The sequence below is a fragment of the Myxine glutinosa genome, chromosome 11, assembly GCF_964187855.1.
Source record: "Myxine glutinosa chromosome 11, kmMyxGlut1.1, whole genome shotgun sequence".
In the NCBI taxonomy this organism is placed as follows: domain Eukaryota; kingdom Metazoa; phylum Chordata; class Myxini; order Myxiniformes; family Myxinidae; genus Myxine; species Myxine glutinosa.
This window is the reverse complement of record NC_136271.1, coordinates 33,814,451-33,839,232: the sequence shown is the minus strand read 5'-3', so window position 1 is coordinate 33,839,232 and position 24,782 is coordinate 33,814,451. Positions and strand designations below refer to the sequence as shown.

The 24,782-nt window shown below is 46.6% G+C and overlaps 1 protein-coding gene across 1 annotated transcript in view; it reads left to right on the top strand.

The window, feature by feature from the left end:
* Window positions 1-248: 248 nt before the first annotated feature.
* LOC137436562 (aldo-keto reductase family 1 member B1) overlaps window positions 249-24,782 on the top strand; it is a 69,898-nt gene continuing 45,364 nt past the window's right edge. Inside the window, exon 1 of the mRNA XM_078786526.1 lies at window positions 249-443. Within this exon, the coding sequence (XP_078642652.1) occupies window positions 387-443 (57 nt within the window). The 5' untranslated portion in view covers window positions 249-386. The remainder of the gene's footprint in view (window positions 444-24,782) is intronic.

The following is a 24,782-nucleotide window of genomic DNA, read 5'->3' as shown; positions in this document are numbered from 1 at the left end:
GTTGTAGTATCGTTTTGAATCCGACTATGCCTATGGCGGCCATTTTTGCTAACTGAACGAAGCACCTCTCTTAATCACTAGTTGAGCAGTTAGTCGAGCGGATCATACAGAAATACTGGCTTGGGAAGCGATAGCAAGCTACTTCTTAATAGAACACAACCTTGTTACACATCCGCCCAATTTAAGGCCTTGTGCAATCATAAACGTATGACCTTTTGACGTTTAGCGTTTTGACGTTTTGACTTTTTGACGTATGACGTCTTGACGTATTGACGTATAGAGGAGGGCGTGGCTTGGTTTGTTGAAGTCTCGGTTGTGCACTTTTTGGTTTGATTTCGCTTGCACTTTCTACTCCCTCTTTGTCAGCCCGTTTTGTAAAACGAAACATGGCACAGGTGGCTCGGTGCGGGTTGGTTCCTCTGCTTGGCTTGGGCACTTGGAAGGTACGTGGTACGTGGTACGTTGTGCAATATCTCCCGCCTACAGGTCGCACTCTCAGGTAAGTTATACCTGCCAATGCCACGTGTAACTTTTCGACTTCACTTCGTCTTCGTGCAGAAGTTTTATCGTTTCTCGCCGGTATATGGACCTTTGTGCAAGATTTCAGTTTATTACCTCCACCACCGAAGGTGGATGGTTCATCATGTGAACATATTTACTGCTGTGCTACTGTGCACACACAACTCGTTTGCCAAGAAGGTAGGCCACAACGCGTTGCACAAACCAAAACACTTTAATTATGAGCTCGCACGCAAGCACTGGGCGGGCTCGACTTTCGAGCCCGCATATATGTCCCGAGGCCACGCCTTGCCCCCGGGCGTGGCCGGTCGGCCGAAAGGCGGGCATGTATCTCAGTTCCACCCTGCGCCTCGGGACGCCTTTGCTCCGGGTGTGGCCCGAGCCGCGCTTCCACGCCCGGACGCTCGCGCCACCCACTGGTGCGCGGAATTATTGCCCACTGGCATTGTGTCCGCCACACGCGCCCCCCCAGAATTCCCGCGCACCTGCAGGGTGAGCTTGCGGGGAAGCCGGATGACCCGGCCGAAACGCCCTCTGACGATGCGTGCAGGGCTGGGTGGTAGCGGGACGGCGGGGATGGGGGGTGCCGGGGGTCTGCCTGCCGGGGGGCAGCCTCGACGCGGAGGCAGAGCTGCTTGCGAGGGGTGGTCCAGGTCGAGGTGGGCCGGCTTGAGGCGGTCCACGGAGATACGATCCGGAGTACTGCCGATGTCCACGGTGAAATGCTTGTCCCCGGTCTCCAGCACGTGGAAGGGCCCGTCGTACGGGGGCCGCAGCGGTGCCCGGTGGGCGTCGTGCCTGACAAAAACGTACTCCGCCGTGCGAAGCTCCGGGGCGACGTGGGAGGACGGGCAACCGTGGTGTGCCGTCGGCACCGGGGCGAACCTCCTGGCGGTCTCCTGAAGGGTGGAGCGCTGTTGCGCCGTGCAACAGATAAAGAAATTTATCCCTGACTCCACGACCAAGGTGCCGTGGAGTCGGGGATAAATTCACCCGGTACCCGCAGTGGTTGTCCGAAGACAAGCTCCGCCGAGGACGCGCGCAGGTCGTCCTTGGGCGCCGTCCCGAGGCCCAGCAGGACCCAGGGGAGCCTGTCGGCCCAGCTGCCGTCGCGGAGGCTGGCCCGGAGCGCGGCCTTCATTGAGCGATGGAAGCGCTCGCACAGGCCGTTGGCCTGGGGGTGGAAAGCCGTGGTGCGGTGCAGCTTGATGCCGAGCCCTTGCGCCACTGCTCCCCAGAGCTCCGAGGTGAACTGGGGGCCGTCGTCGGATGAGATGTCCAAGGGGGCGCCGAACCGGGCAACCCAAGTGGCGATGAAAGCTTGCGCGACGTCAGCCGCAGCAGTCGCCGCCAATGGCACGGCCTCCGGCCACCGGGTGGTGCGGCCCACCATGGTGAGGAGGTGGGTGAAACCCCGCGAGGGGGGCAGAGGTCCCACCAAGTCGACGTCGACGTGGACATGGTCCAACCGACGTTCGGGCACCGTAAACGGGGCCAACGGGGCTTGTGCGTGGCGATGGATTTTCGCGCGCTGGCACGCGAGGCACGTCCTGGCCCAGTCGCGGACGTTCTTCCGGAGGCCATGCCAGACGAACTTCGCCGCGACAAGCTTCTGGGAGGCCTTCGTACCCGGGTTGGACAGGCCGTGGATGGCGTCAAAAACCGGGTGCTGCCAGCCAGCGGGCACGATGGGGCGAGGCCGGCCGAGGGAGACGTCGCACAAGAGGGCAGTGCCCGTGACGTCGAACGGCACCTCGGTGACGTGGAGGCCCGTGACGGCGGTCCGCAAGGCCTGGACATCGGGGTCGGCGGTCTGGTCCACCGCCATCCGGGCATAGTCGATCCCGAGGTGGACCGCGTGTGCGACGGACTGGGAAAGGCAATCCGCCACCGGGTTGTCCTTACCCGCGACATGGCGGATGTCCGTCGTGTACTCGGACACGGCAGAGAGGTGACGTTGCTGCCGGGCCGACCACGGCTCGGCGACTTTGGCCATTGCGAAAACAAGGGGCTTGTGATCGACGAAGGCCGTGAACGGGCGGCCCTCGAGAAGATGGCGGAAGTGTCGGACCGCCAGGTGGAGCCCGAGCAGCTCGCGGTCGAAGGTGCTGTACCGGCGTTCGTGCGGGCGGAGCTGCCGGCTAAAAAACGCCAGCGGCTGCCAAGCACCACTCACCCACTGCTCGTGCACCGCGCCCACCGCGTAGTCCGACGCGTCGGTGGTGAGGGCGATTGGTGCATCGGGCGCCGGGTGCGCCAGCATGGTGGCGTTGGCCAAGGACAGCTTTGCCCCCGCAAACGCTGCGGCCATCGGCTCCGTCCAGGCGATGTCACCTTTGCCTGGCTTCCCCCGGAGGGCCTCGTGCAGGGGGCGCAGGAGCTGGGCGACGTGGGGCACAAAGCGGTGATAAAAATTCACCATGCCCAGGAATTCCTGGAGCCCCTTGATCGTGTGGGGGCGCGGGAAACTCCTGACAGCCTCCACCTTGGCCGGTAAAGGGATGGCCCCGTGCCTGGTGATGCGGTGCCCCAAGAAGTCGATGGCGGTGACGCCGAAACGGCACTTCGCGGGGATGATTTTCAGGCCATGCTGGCCCAGGCGTTCGAAGAGCGTGCAGAGATGGAGCAGGTGCTCCTCCCGGGACGCGCTCGCGACTAGGATGTCGTCCAGGTAGACATAGATGAAGGACAAGTCGCGCAAGACGCTGTCCATGAGCCGCTGGAACACCTGGGCCACATTTTTCAACCCAAAAGGCATCCGCAAGAACTCGAAGAGGCCGAAAGGTGTGATGACAGCCATCTTCGGTACATCGTCCGGTCGTACGGGGACCTGGTAGTAGCCCCGGATGAGGTCCACCTTGGAGAAAATGGTCGTTTTCGCCAACCGGGCGGAAAGGTCCTGAATATGCGGGACCGGTAGCGGTCGGGGGTGGTGGCGTCATTGAGCCGGCGGTAGTCACTGCACGGCCGCCGGGCTTGGGCACAATGTGCAGAGGAGAGGCCCATGCGCTGTTGGAGCGCCGTACGATGCCCAGCCGCTCCAGCGTGGCGAACTCGGCTTTCGCTACGGCAAGCTTTGTGGGGTTGAGGCGGCACGCCCAGGCGTAGACCGGTGGTCCGACGGTGGGAATATGGTGTTCCACCCCGTGTTTGACGGCCACCGCTGAAAAGGTGGGCCGTGTGAGTGCCGGGAAACTGGCGAGGAGGTGGGTAAACTCATCCGCTGTCGGAAGCGTACAGACTAACCTCGCCGGGACGGAACCGTTCAGCAAGCCGCTTGGTGAGCCGCTCAGCGAGCTGCTCAATGAGCCGCTCAGCTTTCAAGGGAGCGAGCTGAAGGTTTCGGCCTGGACGAGACGTCGGCGCTTAACGTCCACCAACAGCCCATGCGCCCAAAGGAAGTCCGCACCGAGCAGGGCCATTGGCACGCTGGCGGCGACGAAAGACCATTGGAAGCGCTGTCTCAAACGCAGCGAGAGGCAATGCTTCCCGAATGTGCGGATGGGAGTTCCGTTGGCGGCGAGCAAGGCGGGGCCCCTGCCCGTGGCTTGCTTGTCGGACGCAGAGGCAGGGCGGACGCTTACCTGCGCTCCAGTGTCGCACAGAAAACGGCGACCAGACGAGGTGTCTGTGATGAACAGGAGGCTGCCGGAATGGCCGACGCTCATGGCCGCAAGTGAGCGCCGGCCCGGTCGTTTCCCGACCCGTCGAAAGAGCACGGCGGGCGGCACGCCCGGGCCTTGCGGCCGAACCTGGCATGATAATAGCACCAGGTTTGTGGTGGTGGCTGCCGCGTCGGCCGTGATGGCGGTGGTGGGCGGGGCGAAGCAGCGGCCATGAGGGACTCGGGGGGCGCTGAAGCCTCCGCACCAGGATCCACTACGGCAGCACAATGCGTCGGCCGCGTGTCGCAGGCCGCAAAAAATTTGTCCGCCTCTGGCCAGGGCGCGGGGTTCCGTTATAGCCGAACCGGCCAGCGCGAGCCGTACCTGCGCAGGTAGCTGGTGGAGGAAAAGCGCGCGGAAAAGGAAATCTGGGCGCTGGTCTCAAAGAAGGGACAACATGTATTCCATCCGAACGGACGTTCATGTGTCGCCGAGGGCGGGAAGGTCCAGGAGGCGGTCGGCGCGGTCGGCCTCCGTGAGCCCGAACGTGGCTAGGAGAAGACGTTTGAGCGTCGCGTACTTGTGGGCGCCGAAGGATGGACACGACGCGGGCGGCAGTGCCGGGCCCAAGGGCGGCAACCACGTGAAAGTACATGGTGTCGTCCGCCGTGATGCCCCGGAGCTGGAATTGGGCTTCGGCCTGCACAAACCAAACGTCGGCTTGTGCTTCCCAGAACTCCGGGAGTTTAACGGCGACAGCGTTGGTAGCCATGGCGCCTTCAGTGGTCAGCTACGGCTGAACCAGTCGGGGTCACCAGTGTGGTGCTGTGCACACACAACTCGTTTGCCAAGAAGGTAGGCCACAACGCGTTGTACAAACCAAAACACTTTAATTATCAGCTCGCACGTAAGCACTGGGCGGGCTCGACTTTCGAGCCCGCATATATGTCCCGAGGCCACGCCTTGCCCCTGGGCGTGGCCGGTCGGCCGAAAGGCGGGGCATGTATCTCAGTTCCACCCTGCGCCTCGTGACGCCTTTGCTCCGGGCGTGGCCCGAGCCACGCTTCCACGCCCGGACGCTCGCGCCACCCACTGGTGCGCGGAATTATTGCCCACTGGCATTGTGTCCGCCACACTGCAAGGATTGTTTTATTATACCTTTTGGTGCAAACGATCACCGATCTGCTTCAAACCAACTTTCAAAGAAAAATATAACCATCATTTCACCCTTCCAACTAACATCCTACTATCAGAGAGTACACAAGTATTCTCTATGTCGGGATGGCGCGGAAAAAAACGTCGCTCCCATCTGCTATATACAAAACTAAAGTTGGAGTATCTTCTTTAAAAAACTCACTTCGGCTACATATGAGAGCCTACCTGGTCTGTTCAGCTGATTGTCAAGGTAGGGATCCCTTTTCAGTTCTCCAGACCAAGGCAAAAGCAAAATAAAGCAAAAAAACGAGATCGGTCAAATCCGGGAATTCATCTTCTTGTTCATAATAATAATAATAATAATAATAATCTTCTTCAGACGGCATATTTCCGAGCTGCCTATATCAATGGCAATGATTCTGCTACCATTCGACAGTTTTACTTCATGCAACATCCTTTGGTATGATAATTCTCGTAGCTTGAAAGGATTCCACGAAAAGTAAGTAAAACTACATTCCTATGTAAAAGAATAGGACTGGGGTAGGCGTGGCTACGACTGTCAATCAGCTTGATGGGGGCGGAGCTGCTAGACACATTTGCCTCAGTGTCGGCGTTATGCGTGATAATGTTATGTGGCATCAAATAATATCAGCAGAAATATCATGCCTTGGGAAATGCTTTGTTTTTCATTGTTACATTTATGAAAATAAAATAATAGTGTGGTACCAGTGCTATACACCGCACACGGGACACGCGATCACGAACACTGCAGTCACGGGTTCTCGGCGGCAGATTCGCTACGTCAGCGCATCACTGAGGCCTTCGTATAGAACAGTTTCATCTTTGTTTTGGCATACTGCATCGACTGCAGTGGTCAATTAATTGATATTTAAATATAAGTATCCTAGTTTCCCTACTCGATCAACCCTGAACCTTGCTATGCGCATGCGCAGATAAGAGCATGTCACGTGTCCAGTGTGTTTGACTAACATCTTTTTGATGATTTCTAGTGACTGTATTTGTCTGGCAAGAATCTACTCAAGTATTACCAAGGTCTTCTGATTTCTCAGAACCAGGATTTGGATGTGCAGTGTTTGACATTGCTGACTAAGATATCTTGACACTTTTGCTCCAAGATTGGGTATCCTCTGAGTACCATATACCATTGTGTTATTCCACATTGTAAAAAAATACAGAAACAAGTGAATAAAAAAAAATTATGCTAAATTAAAAAGGCAATGGAGGGATGACAAACTACAGGCTAAAAAAGGTCCTAAACAAGATTGGGATGATGTTGGTTTAGACTATAGTGGACAGTATTTCCATCACATAACAATCCCTACATCACTGCCTCATTTACACCATCAGTCAATGCTTCAAGCTGCTACAAACACTCCACTGGTTACACCAGTACTTGATTACTCTTGTAGTGTAGCCACATAATGAGACTGTACAAATTAGCAGTCTGAGTATAATGTTATAATATCAGTACATGATCATCAACGTCTTACAAACTGCATGGACATCTTCAATAACAGCATTCTATAATTAACTCCATTTGTGATTGGTTACTCTAAGTTGATAAAAAAGAAAAGTAGGAAAGACAACTGAAGCTGCAAGAAGTCCCTGAAATTATACAGGAGCTTCTTATACTTATGCAGAAATGAAATATAGGAGCTTCGAATACTTTAAGCTAGGCCTAGCCCTAGACAATAGTCTGGAGGCTCCGAGTCATTTTATAGGACTCAAAAGTAGCGCTTGCCAAGCCAGCTGTTCCTTAACGGTTTTGAATGGAGTGCTTGCTCGAATGCTTAAACCACTTGGCGATCTCTCTACAAGAACCTTGGTAAATGAACACACACCTAGTGTCCTTGAGACCCGACAATAGATCGACTGTAATCTATATACCCCAAAGAGGAATGACCTTTCCTGCAACTCCCGTAGTGAACGGGTGTAGGCCTACTTGTAAATTAAAATGTTGGTCGGTGGACTCAGCCGTTGTAATGACATCATAGACGTAATGACGTAACGGACACAAAACTGATATATTTTAACTTCCAGTAAGTTTGCTGTCACTACGAAGGGATTAGTGTTACAATTACATTTATTATAATATTAACGTTACGTTATCATTATTTCGAAAATGATATTACCATAAAAAAACTGAGGCTTATTCCCTACTTCCTCAGTTATTAATATTTGTGCCAAACACCACTTACATCATTGATCATGAACCATACACCGCTTCAATCCATTAACCTTTCATTCATGACATTGGGATTAAAATGTCATGGTTATATTTACGATATTATCATGATTATTACGCAAACTATACTACTGAAACGATACACTACTGTATTAAGAAACCTGGGCTCAATTTGTCCGAAGTGGTCCGAAGATAAGTCATAACGCCTAAGGCCTATACGTACCATACCGTATTGTTGGAAGAGCCGTAACGCCGATGCTTTCGATATTTGATGTTCATTTTAACAATTGGTTTGTTTGTGTTTCACACTGAATGAAAAACGTAAAGGTAGAGCATGGCGATTGTGATATATGACAGGTTTGACGATATGTTCGGCACGAACGGCATATAAATCAAAATGGCGGTGTGTGGAGCCAGCAGCCGCACCGCTGTAATGACATCAGATGTAATCACATCACCCTGTCATGTAACCAGATCCTCAGCTCTGATTGGTATGTTTGTGGGGGCATACATGCATACATACATACATACATACATACATACATACATACATATGGACGGACAAACACTGTTCTAGACGGCTTCGCCCGATGGGCTATGCCGTAAAACCTTGTACTGTATTGCTGTCTCTGGTAGTTTGGTGTTGCTGCTTTTCAAGCAAAAAAAGAAAGATCTGGTGACATCCTGCCAATGTCTCAGTGACTTGGTGGTATAACGGTTAGAGCGTCTGCTCGAGTCTGGAAGGTAAGCAGTTCAAACACTAACCGAGTCATACCAAAGACTTTAAAGAACCCCTTGTGCAATCAACAAGTCATACCAAAGACTTTAAAAATGGAACGTGTTGCTTTCTTGCTTGACATTGTTACGTTTATGGGGGTAGGGGATGAAATACCATAGTGGAGATAGGACTGTATAGTATTAGCATGGACTGTGGACGCATTGGAGGCAATCTCGATGTATTTAAGTAGAAAGACTTAGCTTAAGATCGTTTACGTGTCACCACACAGGGGGTGGTGGTATGTTAATTAGGTAGGGTCTCAGGGTAGTTCTCCCAGTATGTGATTGCCTCCTGTGATTTTCCCCGAGGGCAAAGGGGGGCATTAAGCTCCAGGGGGAATTAGGCTCCACTACATTGTAATTGCATTATATTTACCTTCGAGATTTACAATGTAGTGGAGCCTAATGCCCCCTGGAGCTTAATGCCCCCCTTTGCCCTATTAGGCGAGCGGTGTAGGGTGCTTTTGGGTCGAGTACCCCTCCGCATCTTAGAACAAAACACAACCTATTTTTTCTTCAAGGGGGATGTCTGGGGAGTTAGAAAATCATGGTTGTGAATATGAAAGCATTGCACATCACTCTGGGAATCACATTTACATATATATATAATAGGTGCTGATGTTGACGCCAAGAGCCGATTTGACGTAACAGGTTTTTTGCCTTTATAGGCATCAATATTGATGCTATATGCACAAATGTGGTATTAAAATGTGCAGGAAGATAAGACACACTCAATAAAATAGGATTGAGGCTTAACAAATAACTTTTATTGGATAGAAATGACAAAATGTTGAAATTAAATGCTGCAAATTCACTTCGGTTTCATCGATAAAGTGGGACAAATACATTGTAATTTCAGAAATATTAGCTTCATAGTCATAACGTTTATGTTCAAATTTCCCCTGTTCATTTGTGTATATCACATTATTAAGCAAAATGTTAATATCAATGATACTGATAATTATATTGTCTAAATCTAACGTCACCCCCCCTAATATTTTACCAACATCCAGAAATCGCAGTAGTATTCAATAACAGTAACATTAATTTCCTAAATTCAAATATATAGCTTATCTATTAGGTACCTCTCTAGAACATCAGAGCCTGGATGAACTCTATCAGAGGCAGATAGCGACTTCTTTGGCAGTCTAGGGATGGATTGGCCTTCGCATTGGGCGACTCCTCTGTGGAACAGTAGGGCTGCCATGGCATGAGTAGTTGACTTTCCATCCACAGTTGCTTCATTTTGGTCAAAGTTATCAATGGCGCCGTCGATGATAGGATAATCATCAATGACCCTCAGGTTTTGGAGTCTTTTGGGTATGTAAACATCCTCTGATCTACTTGTCTGATCAATGGCAGCAGATGTGAGGAAACGCCGTACTTCGTCGTATGATACACAGTGACCCAGTGAATGAAGTAAGTCAATGATGTTCTTACTTCCAAATTCGTGATGTACTTTTAAGGCTAGGTCCAGGGTTTTTGCTGTGTACACATTTTGGTTCTGTGATATTATGTCATGACATATGGCGATCGTTTTCAGGTTGCTTTTTGAAACACCCTCGTTGCTACAGCTAGTTATATTCATGTATGACTTCTCACTGAAGCACCACTGAATGAAGTCATACATAGCATCTTGAATGAATTTGGCATAATGCTCAATGTTTGTGTCTTCAGCTGGTGCATAGACACCAGTTGCATGCTTGATGTCAGCCATGTGCTTCCTCAGTATGCCAGCAGCAGTGTGCAAAATAGGGTTTTCATTCACTGGTTCTGCTTGTGCTGTAGAAACCAGTTTTTCATAGTCATCATCATCGTTTGCATCTTGCAGAGCAGTGGCCTTTTTTAGTGCATCACCCAAGGTCACAGAAGAGGAGCACACGATGTCAGTACAACCATATAATGTAACACAGACCAACTGATCACTGTAATGTTTGGTTAATCGTTCCTTCAATTTCCAGGCGGTGTACTGCTGCGCATTACTGGCACCCAATTCAACTAAATAGTTGATGAACTGTGCTTTCAAACTGGCAAGGGTTGTCACAGTCTTTTTTTTGGAGAAGACAGTTTGGTCCAAATGAATTTTAAGTTCATCAAAGGCTACATCGTGTAATGTAACTGCTGCTGACTCTCCTGACTTGTTTTGCGCAGCAGCTATGTTGAGGTCTGTTATATAATGTCCATAGCATAATCGGTGGTATTTGGCATCATAGGCAAACAAATCTGAATACAATGAGCATTCGCATATGAATGGTGTCGTCTTTTCTTTTGTGGGCCGCTGCAAGAACCTTTTCTCTGGTGGTCTGTCCGATGCCTGTGGAAATTTGTGTAAGCTTTTTTCTATTTGAAGTGTTCCGTTTGCCACAAATGAAACAATCATTCCTGATGTCAAACCCGCTTGTTTCACTTCTCACGAGCCTTGAAGGTTCCGTAGAGATGGACTCCAACGTACACGGTTGTTGTTCAGTATCGGTAGATTGGCATTAGGCAAATTTGACTTGCTGGTGTAATTGGCACGACATGATTTATGGAAAGCCACTTTCAGATTCAGGCTTAAAATCTGTTGTTGCAAGGGCCAGAGTGCTTCATAAACATCATCTTGTCTCAGCGTACTTGCTTTTAGAATTGCATTCAAGCCATCAGCAGTTGGGTTCTTAACCACATGGTCCTTTTTCGGGTCAACAGTTTTGGAGCATATGATACAATGGTCCATATCGATTTTTCGACGTTTCACAACTGGTGCTTCCAAATCCATGGTAGAAGGGTGATGACCATTGTCAGAAAAGTCCATCTGGAAAGAAATATAGCAAACCAATTGTGCATTTTATGACATGGAGACGGTTGAAAGCTGAGAGGATTGTGTCATCAGTCACATGACATAAGGGGATGTCCCGAAGTTATTTATAGCTTTTACTTTCAAGTACCTGTAACTCTTTAAATAATGGTCAGACAGTTTAGGTATGTATTAGGCACTAATAGGAAATCATATATGGGGAATAATTTGCCACCATCAGATTTGACCTTGGAACAAGGGATCAAGGTCAAACTGTCAATGGAGCATGCAATGCTGGGGTCAATGACCTCTCAAGGTCACCACAGGTCAGAAACAAATTGCCTCCATGTCTGAAATAAAACCTTGGGGTATGTAGATTATATGCTGAAACTGCCATGCACATCAAATGCACAATACCTTCCATATATGACCTTATCTGCCCCACTACTTGATGTTTTGGCGGTATTGCGATTTGTGAATTTCAATAAAATATTAGGGGGGTGACATTTGATTTTGACAGTATAATTATCAGTATTATTGATATTAACATTTTGGTTAATAATGTTAAATACACGAATGAACAGGGGAAATTTGAACATAAACATTATGACTATGAAGCTAATATTTCTGAAATTACAATGTATTTGTCCCACTTTATCGATGAAACCGAAGTGAATTTGCAGCATTTAATTTCAACATTTTGTCATTTCTATCCAATAAAAGTTATTTGTTAAGCCTCAATCCTATTTTATTGCGTGTGTCTTATCTTCCTGCACATTTTGATACCATATTTGTGCATATAGCATCAATATTGACGCCCATTAAGGCAAAAAACCTGTTACGTCAGATCGGCTCTTGGCGTCAACATCAGCACCTATTATATATATATATATGTAAATGTGATTCTCGGAGTGATGTGCAATGCTTTCATATTCACATCCATGATTTTCTAACTCCCCAGACATCCCCCTTGAAGAAACAATAGGTTGTGTTTTGTTCTAAGATGGGGAGGGGTTAGACCCATTTTAAGGCCCCTTTTGAGATTTCACCATTAGCCTATATGTCTTTTTACAACTACCAGGCCACCATGCAAAACCCCGTAACCAACAACGACAACAATCGTCCATTAACCAACCATAACTGACACCATTCCCAAGCAGAGCTGAACGTTCGTGTAATGGACAATCGACCCCGCCCACCAATCGGGCAAGGAAAAGTCATGCCCTGAAGTTTGTCCTTGGTCAAGAGGACATGGGGTGTTTCAAGAGAGCTCAGCGATTGGTCGGCATGACGTCGTGTGACGTCTGAGCGAGAATGTTCGAACTAGGAAGAAGAATCTTTCTCTCTCTTGCGCTCTCTTTCTGGCTTTGGGATCAGGCAGATGCTTTTGTCTCGTGTGGCTTGTGTGGAGGTTTTGAGGAGAGCTTTCAGAGCTTGTATGAACTTTTGCAAAGTCAGAGGGGGATGTGTTGTAGTCCGTGGGCCAGAGGGGCCTACCGTGCAACCCCCCCTATGATCCTACTTCTTGTGTGTCATTTTGTTTATTGGTATCTCCCCTAATGGAAAAAAGATGTTAACAAGAAAAAAACTCATTTGGTCTATGTTTTTTAAGTCCCTATTTCGATCTATGTCAAAATGATGTTTTTTCACAGATTGCCCTATTTCTTGGGGTCCGTGAATTTTGTACTTGCAACTGAGGCTCTCTCTCAGTAAAGATATGTCCAAATTGGACTAAATTTGGACCATGTTAGCATTAACTTTATCACAATCAACAGACAAAATGTTATCGATATAGTTTTTTGTCTTCATTTATTAATGTCACATAATTTGCATATCATGGTACATGTTAGATGACATAACAGTTTAGCATATATTATGTGTTCCTCTTAAGTTAGATACATTACAACAATGATTAAAGCAACCAAAGCTTTAATGGCAAATAGTTTTACGTGATAGATTTCTACATCTTTTTCTTTTTACCACACTTCATGAACACTATTGAGTGCAATAGTGACATGATGTCTAAGTCATCTCTTTCTTATGTACAAAGTAGTCTTAAATTTGAGGTAATAAATAGCACACAGGAAAAAAGACAATTGTATGTAAAATGGTCACAAAATCTAATCACACTGCGATTCAAAGTAATCAAAATATCCCTTGGGTACTCTTTGTGCGATGAACCTTTCACACGGTTCCTTATGTTCAGTTTAAACGGAATAATAAACAATTACACTGTTTAACACCCAAACTTCGTAATTCTTGAATACAATAATTTGATAATGTAAACTGTTAACTACTTTGGTTTTGAATAATTGTTTTTAGTTCACAATTCTTAGTTGTACAAATATTTTATCACAAGAAACAGAGGAAATGAATCTTGAATATTACATGTATGATGCTTCAACAGAAATAATAAAAACCATCGCTTCTATTGAATATGCAATATGCATACTGTTACATATACAGGCATTATTCTGGTTAAAAGACTAGGTTACGTAAACAGAAGGAGTAAAGTTGGGAGGTCATACTGGATTCCTATCATCCTGAAAAATTCGCTCTCGTAAAACAAAAATAAATCTAACATCAGATTTTTGTGTGTGTTTTAACCATACTTGTAATCGTTACATGCATTTAGGGTTGACCCTAACCCTAACCTGCCACCTACAAAAGAAGAGGTATAACAACTGGTTTCTGACAGCAGGATCGCACTGTCACTTAAATCAACTATTAAAATTGGATGCAAAAAAATGTTTGTTCACTTGATTACTAATTTTAAAAGTTGAAACAGAAATAAACGGAAAGAACAAAAACCATGATTAAAGTTTCTTTAAATTTCATCTTCACTATCTGTGTCATGATCTGATCCATAGCACTGATCATCATCATCTTCTGAATAGTACTCGTCATCACTTGGTTCCTCTTCCACTGATACAAGAACATCAACAAGCTGAGGAGGTAGGATATCATTAGTTGTCCACAGTGGTTCCAACCTGTCTCCATTCTTTGTCCAGCCATGACCATCTGTTGGTGCTGGAATGGCAGGGTTGAATTCATGAGCCCTCTTCCATATTGCTACCTGGTAATTCACCCTGCGGATATGTTGTTCAAGACTGTTCTTACATGGTGGGAATGAGGATAGATCAACATGAGCAGAACTACTGAGTTCCTCTGCATCTCCTTTGCACTTCTCCTTCATCATGATGAAGCGAACTTCATCAATGTCTGTGAACCGTGATTTGCTATATAGTGCACAAGTGAATTCCTCAAGTTTAGAAATTAATTCACTTGAGACAGTCCAGGATTCCCCAAGGTCTGACAGAGGTTTAACAAATTTGGTAGACTGCTGCAACAGTTTGATTGGCTTGACTTTGCCAATTCCTTTGAAGGCACTTGTTGAATCACAGCCTGAGAAAGCATGTAGTCCAAGTAAAGCTGAGCAGTATTCAGAGGAGGACTGCTTTGCAAAATGGGTGACAGCTATTAGCCTTTGCTTGCTGCCTCTTCCTGTGTCAAAAAACACTCTGATGTCTGGAATATGGTAGGCATAATGAAGTAATATGAAAAAGATATCGCTGTCCGGGCTTTTGACTTGTACATGATCATACCCCTGCTCTTTGCCATAGTTGCAGTACAGGATCATGCGCGAGTCAGTTTCTTCCTGGTTTGACTTCAGGGATTGAATCTCAGACCGCAATGTTTGTTTCCCATTCTGAGAAGTAAGAAGGTGGGCTTCTCCTTCACGAATGAAGACCACTTTTCTTCCATGCAGCTTCTTTGCCATGTCATGCTCACTCCATACATCAAGAAGAAGTTCAATGAGTTGTTTCTTGTTCTCATCATTAGTCAAGAACTGCTTCCAATCAGCCGGCCTTTTGGTTTTTCCTCCTTTGATCATTCTCTTTTCCGCACACCCACGGCGTGTCCGTTCACTTGACTTTACTGAGTCGGGCTTGTACATATCAGTGCTGAAGACTACTTCTGACTTAGATGACATTGTGTTGAAGGTTTTAATGCCAATCTCTTTGAAGTTTGTAGGAATCTCTTTGAGGTAGTAGAATACAGCATTGCCATCTTCCACTACCAATGTCTTGCCACTTGGAGGAGGTTGTGAGTTGTCCACATCTTTCAAAAGGTAGTGTACGCCTTTAGATTTATCAGTCTTCGCCAAGAAGTTGTCTGATGTACCAATGGAGTAGGGAACAGGGGTCAAAGAATACTTCATGATTTCCCTTAGATTGAGTTGAACACCAGAAGCTTGTGCTTTGACCATAAGTTGGAAAGCAATGTCACCTTGTTGCTTGTACTCAATGACCTTTCTTTGAGATGTTTTCATCTTAACTTTCTTCTTTGTTTCTGCCATGGTTTTAAGCTTCAGGTTCTTGATGGGTTCAAAGAAAGCTGTCTTTTTCTCAAGTCGCTCTCTGATGAAGTTCTCTTTCTCCTCTTTCCCTGTGGTTAGTGAGTGTGTGACATCTGTCTCAACTTCAGTTGGTACATTAATCTGGTGCAATAATCATTATCTCATTCTGTTGTGATGTGTATAGAAAATCGCATGTGCCATGATATGCAAATTATGTGACGTCATTAATAAATGAAGGCAAACAACTATATCCATAACATTTTGTCTGTTGATTGTGATAAAGTTAATGCTAACATGGTCCAAATTTAGTCCAATTTGGACATATCTTTACGGAGAAGAAGCCTCATTTGCAAGTACAAAATTCACGGACCCCAAGAAATAGGGCAATCTGTGAAAAAACGTCATTTTGACAAAGATCGAAATAGGGAGTTAAAAACATAGACCAAATGAGTTTTTTTTTCTTGTTAACATCTTTTTTCCATTAGGGGAGATACCAATAAACAAAATGACACCCAAGAAGTAGGATCATTGGGGGGTGCACGGTAGGCCCCTCTGGCCCACGGACTATTGTTGGCTGTGGTGCTTTTCACAGGAGTTGGAAGCCGCGTCTTGCTTGGCGGCAGGAACAAATAAGGCCGTTTGACTGCTTGGCCACACCTGGGCGTTTTCCACGCGGTATTTCGGCGCCATTGGCGGGGTGCTTCCCGTGCGAGCGGCGTTGGGCCACCTCTACTGCCGACGTCTTTCAACGACCTCAGGGAGCAAGCTGAGTGTCGGCCTCCACCTCCATATCTCCGAAAGCGCTGAATAGAAAAAAAATGAGACATGGCTCATTGTAAAGAACTCTCCATGGGGAATAAAATATGTCAATGATGATGTCATAGGTGCCTCCATTATGACGTCATAATTCGACAAGTACAAAACTTCATCCAATCAAGATTAAATTTATTAAGCATAATAACCACCTTTAGAGGCCATTTTTCCCCGCAAGCGGGGGTTGGCATAATTATTAAGCATAATCTAGGAATAAATTAGTGGGGAAAAAAATGATGACGTCATTGGTCATGTGGTTGGGACGCCATGTATGTTTTTAACACAAAAGCCTTAAAAACCACCGAAAATACATCCTGGTGAGGATTTGCAATCTCTGATTGCTCTTTCTTGTTTATAACATGCAATGTAAGTAGAATGCACCCCGTTTGTGTAAAAGTAAAGACATTTACGTTATCTTCCTCTTTCCCTCATCCAATAATTCTCATCACCTTCCCCTAGACTAGCCTGGGTTGGCTTAGTGGTTAGGGTGCCGGCTTGGGATCCTAGGATCCTGGGTTCGAATCCCAGTCGATCGCTTAATGAATGCCAGGGGGTTGACTCAGCCTGTCATCCTCCTGAGGTCGGCAAATTGAGTACCAGTTTACTGGTAATTCCCTGTGTGTTGCAAGAGGCGACTAACAGGGTTGGCAGCAGGAAGAGCATCCGGCCATAAAACATTGCTTCAAAAAGGGGACCACGGTGCCCGAAAAAGGCCAACCCCCGCTCTGCAGGGAAAAATGGTCTCTAAAGGTGGTTCTTCCCCTAGACTAAAGCTGTAATAAGTTGTTCTTTACATATGGTTTCTAAGGTGCTTGATATCCCCAATGTGCACACATTTCCACACCCTAAGCAGTTTAATTTTTGTAATGGGGGTGTAATGCCGTAATGGGGTGTAGCTCTAAATATGTCCTATGTAGGTCTAGTTGAATTGTGCTGATGAAGCTGTAAGGCCATAGCAAAGAAAACGATTGTAATGGGAGTAGCTGAAGGGTGGTCACTGGTTAAGTGGCTCTAATTGGTAGGATTACCAAAGGTGGAGGCAACCTGTTGAGCATGTCTCTGCTTGTCTTAAATGCATTGCTGAATGCAGCTGAAGAGGTGATCTTTTGGTAGGTCATGGGGTTTTGTTTTGATATAATGTTGTCATCATCTATGAGATACGAAAAACATCTTGTGATGGCACCATGTGCCTTTTCAGTATATTTACCAGGTATGTTTATGTCTTGAGGACTCAAAAGGTTAATAAGAACTTCTTCTGGTATGAGATGGGAATAAGAACTTCTTCTGGTATGAGTATGAGATGACATTCCGATGGGATTCCTTCCAGTCTTCCAATAATGATAGTTTTTCTTTCTGAATGCTTGTTGTAATGTAAATGCTGTGTTCACAGCCTGCAGAGGTCTTTAGTCATTAGCAAAGACTTTGGGAAGTATAATTTTAACCTTGATTGGGTAGAGCAAAGACACGTTTGATGTATTTTTATTTTTGTGATGGTGGGTGGTGGTTCGTGCGCAGACACCTGGCTGCTGGTTGCATCATTTCTGTGGGCGCGTCTGCCGCTGATGCAATGCCTCTCCATAACCAGTTACCTGGTACTCATTTTGCCGACTTCGGAAGGATGACAGGCTGAGTCAACCCCACCTGGCGTTAATTCAACGGGATTCAAACTCAGGATCTTAGGATCCCAAGGCCGCCGCCCTAACCATTAGGCCAACACCAGGTGATTTTTGCAAAAAGACCATATTTGGTCGACACAGCATGCCCATTGATGACGAGCCAGGATAGACACCAAATGCTCCAAATATATAATTTTGGATCTACTTTTGCAATGTTGATATATCTTCTATACTATAGGAGAGCCGATTGTCTGTCTGTGTGAGGCCATTTTCCTCAGAGATGGCTGAACGGAACTTTGTCAAACTTTCAGGGGTTTGTCAGTGAATGCTTGGGAGTGTTTTAGACCAAAAAAAATTGTTTTGAAATATTTGAACAAAAACTCTGTTTTGGGGGATTAAAAATAACAAATCGCTCTATAGTGCCAAAACTTTTTTGATTAATGAGTTATATACAAGTACACATATGCATAAATAAATACAAAACAATTACCAGACATTTGAACACAAATAATTAATCAAACAAATCAGATTCAATCAAACAATTCCGGATGAGGTTGAAGTTTGTGGTAAGTCTTCTTCTTCTTCCTGAACGTCATCAAACTCAACTCAGAAACGTGATCAACGGCACATTCAGCAGCATATATTCAACGAAAAGGTAAAATGATGATTTGACATTTGTGATGGATTCTGATTTGGATGTAATTTATTTTCCATTATGTTTGCCCCCATTTCAAAAATGTTAATGTTTCTTTTTTGCCTGAGCAATGCCGGGTACTCCAGCTGTAAATACTTATATACTTTACCCGGGGTAGAAATACAACTTTGTGTGGGTGGGGGAGGTGTAACATAGGCTACGTGGCCACGTCCTCATGTGGGGGGCCAGGGGAGGGGCATAAATTCTCCATGTCTATGTGTATCGTGTAGCACCACCACCAGCTGTTGGTGGCAGAGGGTATAGAAATTTCCTTTTTTACCTGGGGAACACTGAGGCCAAAGCACTTTTTGCACGGGTAAATTTTCCTCCTTCCCTTCCCACCCCTCCCTCCAAAACTGAGGGGCCTGTCAAAGCCACTCCTCCCCCCCCCCCCCCCAAAAGATGTATATGTAGTACAGCAATACCCCGGCCTACGTCATTAATTGGTTCCATAAGCCGTGACGTAACTTGGTTTTTGACGTAAACCGGGCGTAATGTCTTAAAAATGCCTTTAAATGAAGACGAACACCGTAAAACTAGAGTAAATAACTGGAGGAGGCTGCGGCTTCGCCCTGAATCTTTGCCGCTCCCTGTCGGTAGTCCCTCCGTTGTTTTCTATCGGCCGGGTCTTCTCCTCGAACGGGGTGACCGGCACGGACGTGTCGACCGTGAGCGGGCTTGTGTGCCAAGTGGCTCCGCGGCCCGCTTCACCACGGCGTGCTTTACCCAACGTGTCCGGACTGTCCGAGCAGTTTCACCGGTGGTCGTGTCATGTCGTCTGTGACGAACGAACGAGCTCAGGGTTCCGTGAACCCGGCCGCCCCGGGGATCGACGCTCGCCTCCGAGTCGTAGGCGTGCCCCGTCTTTCCTCGAGCGGCCGAAGTTGCGTGCTTCTTTTTTTTGGACGATGCGATATATGCAGAAACGACGACGTACAGGCAGGCATTTGCAAATCCATGCACAATGCACATGTGCACATGCACACTTCGATCGGTTCGTTGACGCCGGATGCCGGTGAGGTGCCCGACTAGGCACCCTGGCTCGAGGCATGACACGGTCGTTCGTTTCACGTGGGCCATGGGCCATGGGGTCTGACCTCGGCGTGGACATTGCACACTCTGCATGGTGACGTGACGTGACGTCTGCCACGGACGGTCGTCCGAGACGGCATCGTCATCATGTTTCGCCGTTGCCACGTTACGTTGGTTGTTTTACACAGTAAAGGAATAATCACAAAAATCCCAGCGAAAGGCAAAGCAAGCACGCGACCGCAGCACAGGACAAAATGCATACGGCGTCGCCTTTGTTTTGAATGAGAACCAGCAGCTACGCGTACCTACAGTATACTGTACGTACATTTAAAAAATATTTTAAATGTGCTTTTTATTGTATTTTAAATTGTTTTTTAGCTTCTTTTATTGTTAATTTATGTACTATTTTATTTATTTTAAATGTTTTTAAGGAAAAATTACTTTTTTTCACGTCCTCCTATTATGATGTAGGAGTGACGTAAAGTCGCACATAATGACGTTCGCTGAACTGAAATTTACTCTAGAAGAGTGGCGTAAAGTCGGATTTGACGTAGGCCGAAATGGCGTAAAACGGGGTATTGCTGTATATCTTTCCCCTCCCTCTCCCCTCACCTCTCTCCCCCTGCCCTCCCCTTCCACTCCCCCCCCCCTTTTCCCCCTCCTGCCTCCTGTGTGTAATGCTTCTTTGCACCCAAGAATAATGGAATTAAGAATTTGGCTTTGATCTATGGTTGAACCGCAACCTCCAGCTTATGAGTCAGCGACTTTAACCATTCGGCCAAGGTAAGTTTTGTATACGATAAATATAGGTTTTTAATTATTATTATTATTATTATTATTATTATTATTATTATTATTATTATTATTATTATTATTATAAAGAGCCCACCGGGAGGAGGAGGGCAGGAAGAGGAAGCGGGAATTGGAGCACCGCTGTAAAACACAAACTTTATGAAAATGATATATGGAATGACAAACTAAGAAATAAAATTCATTTTTATATATAAAAGATTGTTGAATTGAATTGAATATAAAATTGAATATAAAAGATTGTTCATTTTCCGGGCTGGTTTACTTCAATGTACATCGTCAATGAGACTTGACTCAATTGACTTGATCAAGTCACGTCTTTAATTACCCTGGTGTTGGGCTAGCGGCTAGGGTGCCGGCTTAGGATCCTAGGATCCTGGGTTCGAATCCCGGTCAATCGCTGAATTAACGCCAGGGGGGTTGACTCAGCCTGTCATCCTTCCGAGGTCGGCAAATTGAGTACCAGGTCACTGGTAATTCCCTGCTTGTCGTTAAAGGCGGCAAAAAGGGTTGGCGTCAGGAAGGGCATCCGGCCGTAAAACATTGCTTCAAAAAAGGGGACCGAAAAAACAACAACAACCACGGTTCCCGAAAAAGGCCAACCCCCGCTTGAGGTGAAAAATGGCCTCTAAAGGTGGTTTTTTTTTTTTTTAAACTAAGAAATATAAAAGTATATGGAAGGAATGCAGAGACGACGACAGTGACGACGACAACAACAATGACCATGATGTCAACTGCAATGACGACAGTGACAACAACAGCAACAACAACGTGTTATAAAAGATTGTTCATTTTCCGGGCTGGTTTACTTCAATGTACATCGTCAATGAGACTTGACTCAATTGACTTGATCAAGTCACGTCTTTAATTTCCTAGTGTTGATGTTTATCCTGCCTGGATTGCACACAATGGCACTACAAAAGGCGTTACTAAAAATACCAGCTCGTGTTTATTTTACCTATTCCTAAACCCTACCTATCCCCAATCCTACCTTATTTTTAACCTGCCCCTTTTAAAAGGGGCACAATCTCCAATCGGTTCAATTCAAAAAAATAAAAATAAAAATTCAAACAAAATCAAATCGAATTTAAATAAAGTTCAAAGAAAGTTCAAAAAAGTCTTTTTCTGAAAGCCTAAAAAATGTCTTTTGAAAAAGTTAAAAATCGGTTCAAACAATTCTCCAATTGGTTCTTCTGATCATTTGCTTGTTAAAGTGGGCATCTCTCTGGCCATTCTCAGAGAGCCTCCTCAGCGCCGACGAGTCTGGCATTTCACTCAGGCCGACTGGTATGATCTTCAAGCAGCCATCAATCATCTTGCCTTTAAACAACTTGCCTTTGCCTCTTGGAAGGCTAATCCAATGGAAGGTAATTTCAGTTCCTTTCACAAAGCTCGGAACAAGTGTGTGTCTACCCTCAGGAGAGCCAGGAGATATCTCTCGACTCTCGACTGAACTCTCAAACCTGTCTCCCTCCTCCAAATCCTGGTGGCATCTGGTCAAATCTGTTTCTGGTGTTTGTTCCCCTTACATCCCCTCCCTTACCTCAAACGAATCAAACGGTGACGCAGCCGACACCGCATGTGAAAAAGCTGAATGCCTCAACTCTGTGTTTGCCTCAAAATCTTGTGTCCCAAACCCATCTCTCTCTGTACCCACCTTACCCAGTCGAACCCAACTGCTCCTGGAATCTGTGTCCTTCTCTCCTGACGAGGAGAAGTTTATGTCAAACCTCGAATCTGATTCTGCAACTGGACCAGACGGCATCAGCCCACGGGTCCTAAATCCTGCTCTGCCGCTCTTTCACACCCTCTCTCATTTCTCTTCACCCTCTCTTTTGCTCAAGGTCATTCTGCCGTCAGCTTGGAAATCAGCCAACATTACAACTTTACACAAGAAAGGTGCAAAAACAGATCCTTGTAACTGCAGACCAATCGGCCTTCTCCAAATAATCAGCAAGGTCATGGAATCGATCATCGCTTCTGACATCAAATCCTTCCTCTTCTCCAATGGCTTGATCTCGGATCATCAAATTGGATTCAGACCAGGTTATTCTACTCTGGACACGCTGCTTCTGCTGTCTCAACAATGGACGGAGGTCCTCAATGCCAAACAGGAAATCAGAGCTGTCTCCCATGACATATCTCGTGCTTTCAATACTGTCTGGCACCCCGCCATGCTCACCAAACTCTCCTCATATGGTATCCATGGAATCCTCCAAGCATGGCTTGCAGACTTCCTTTCTGGTCGCAGTCAACGTGTGGCCCTGAATTGAATTCTCTCTTCTCTCCTTCCTGTTCAGGCTGGAGTTCCTCAAGGCAGTGTTCTGGGCCCTGTGCTTTTTCTGGTCTTCATTAATGATCTCTCAGACTTTTTGGAAAATCCTTTCTATCTCTTTGCTGATGACTCCACTCTCTGCCGCTCCATATCCCAACCCTCAGATCGGCAGTCTGCAGCTTCTTCTTTCTCTGCAGACCTGGACAATATCACAAACTGGTCAAACAAGTGGAACATGTCTTTCAATCCTGACAAATGTCACACTCTCACTTTGTCTCTGAAAAGACTGTCTGAACAACCCTCGCATCTACTTTCTGAACAATTATCTTGAAGTTCTGTCACTCAAGCTTTTGGGTCTCACTATCTGCCATGATCTTTGCTGGGAAAACCACATTTCCAAGCTGACCTCCAAAGCCAGTCGCCGACTGGGCATCCTCCATCGTGCGAAGTCCTTTCTGGGCTCCTCACCACATACAAAGCTTTCATCCGCAGGTCAATGGAATACTGCTCTCTCTTCTGGGCTGTTGCTCCTGCCTCACACCTAGCTCGGCTTCACGTGGTTGAAACCAAAGCATTCAGAATCATTGGAATCTCCCGTGATGTAGCTGATTCTGAGGACCTTTCTCTCTCTCTCACCGCAGGCAGGTAGGTGGTCTTTCTGTCTTCTACCGACTCCTCTCCGGCCTTGCTCCCCCTGTTCTGTCTCTGCTCTGTCCCACAAATATTCCTGCAGGACGCACAAGATCTGCCAGCAACCCTCTTCTGTTGAAACTGCCAAAATCAAGACTCTCTGCTCACCTTCACTCCTTCATTCCTCTTTTCTGGAACAAACTCACCTGGCTCACCTTTCCCACCTCTGGAACAAACTCCCACACTCTCTTCAATCCCTCTCCTCCCTCCAGGTCTTTAAAACAGCTGTTCACCACCATCTCTTATCTTCCCGCATCCAAAACCTTGATCTTTTCTACCCCCGTTAAAACACCCAAAATCCGCCTCTTTAAATCCCCAACCTCTTTCCTGAAATTCCTATAAGTGTTTACTTGCTTTATACCGTGTACCCTTCCTTCCTCCCCGGACTATTTTCACTTCCGTTATATAATTGAGCTACTTCCGGCTATTCGCGTAACGTCACTGGCACACCTAATGGCAAAAGTGTGCACCTAATGTCAATTCACAAGCCAAATTAGCACATTCACATTTCTTGTATATTTCGCATTCCAAAATATTGTTATGTTTTTGGGGGTAGATGGAGGAATCCCATAGTAAAGGTCGGACTGTATAATCGTAGCATGGACCGTGGACAGTTAGGCGACATCTCGATGTATTTAAGCAGGGAAACTGGAGCTTAAGATTGTTTGTGTCTTCACACGGGGGGTGAAGCTGTGTTAACTAGATAGGGATTAAGTTTAGTTTTCCCCTGGTATGTAATTGCCTCCTGTGGCTTTTCCCTATGTTTTCACAACTACAACAAGGCCGGCCATGCCGGGCTTCCATTGGACCGCCACGGCCACCGACAATGCCCGGACATTGCCGATCGGCACGTAAGCCACGCCTTAATGACGCTCACTCCAAGCAAAGCTGGCAGGCCACGCCCCGAAGTTCGGCATTGGTCGAGCACGACCGTGGGGTGATTCGATAGGACTCGGCGATTGGCCAGTGTGACGTCAGAGTGAGAAAGTTCTATGGAAAAAGGACCGTTGAAAGAAGAATGGCGGGCTTGGGTTTTTGTGCTGGAGGATGAGACTCAGCCATTGTTGTGTAGGCTGGGCTGGTGAGGAGAGCTTTGTTTGGAGCTGGTGGAACTTTGGCAATTTCGACAGCAAGGAGGCGGTTTATGCGGCCATTGTGGCTTCTGACAGAGTGTAGAGCGAAAGAGGGCTATCTCAGCTGCTTGCTTCACTCCTGGGCATTTGGCACGTGGCGGCGGCACCATTTTTGGAGCGCTTCCCGTGCAGGTGGCCACACTGGCTACAACGGCCATCAAGCTCCTAAAAGCCACTTTGGACCAAAGCTGAGTGCCGGCCGATTAAAAGGAAAACATTTTTTTTATATTCTCTTTCCCCTGTGTGTTGTATTTGTGACTGAGAGGAGATGTCTCACAGTAGGAAATATTAGATTTGCCTCAGCATTGATTTTATTCCTTGATT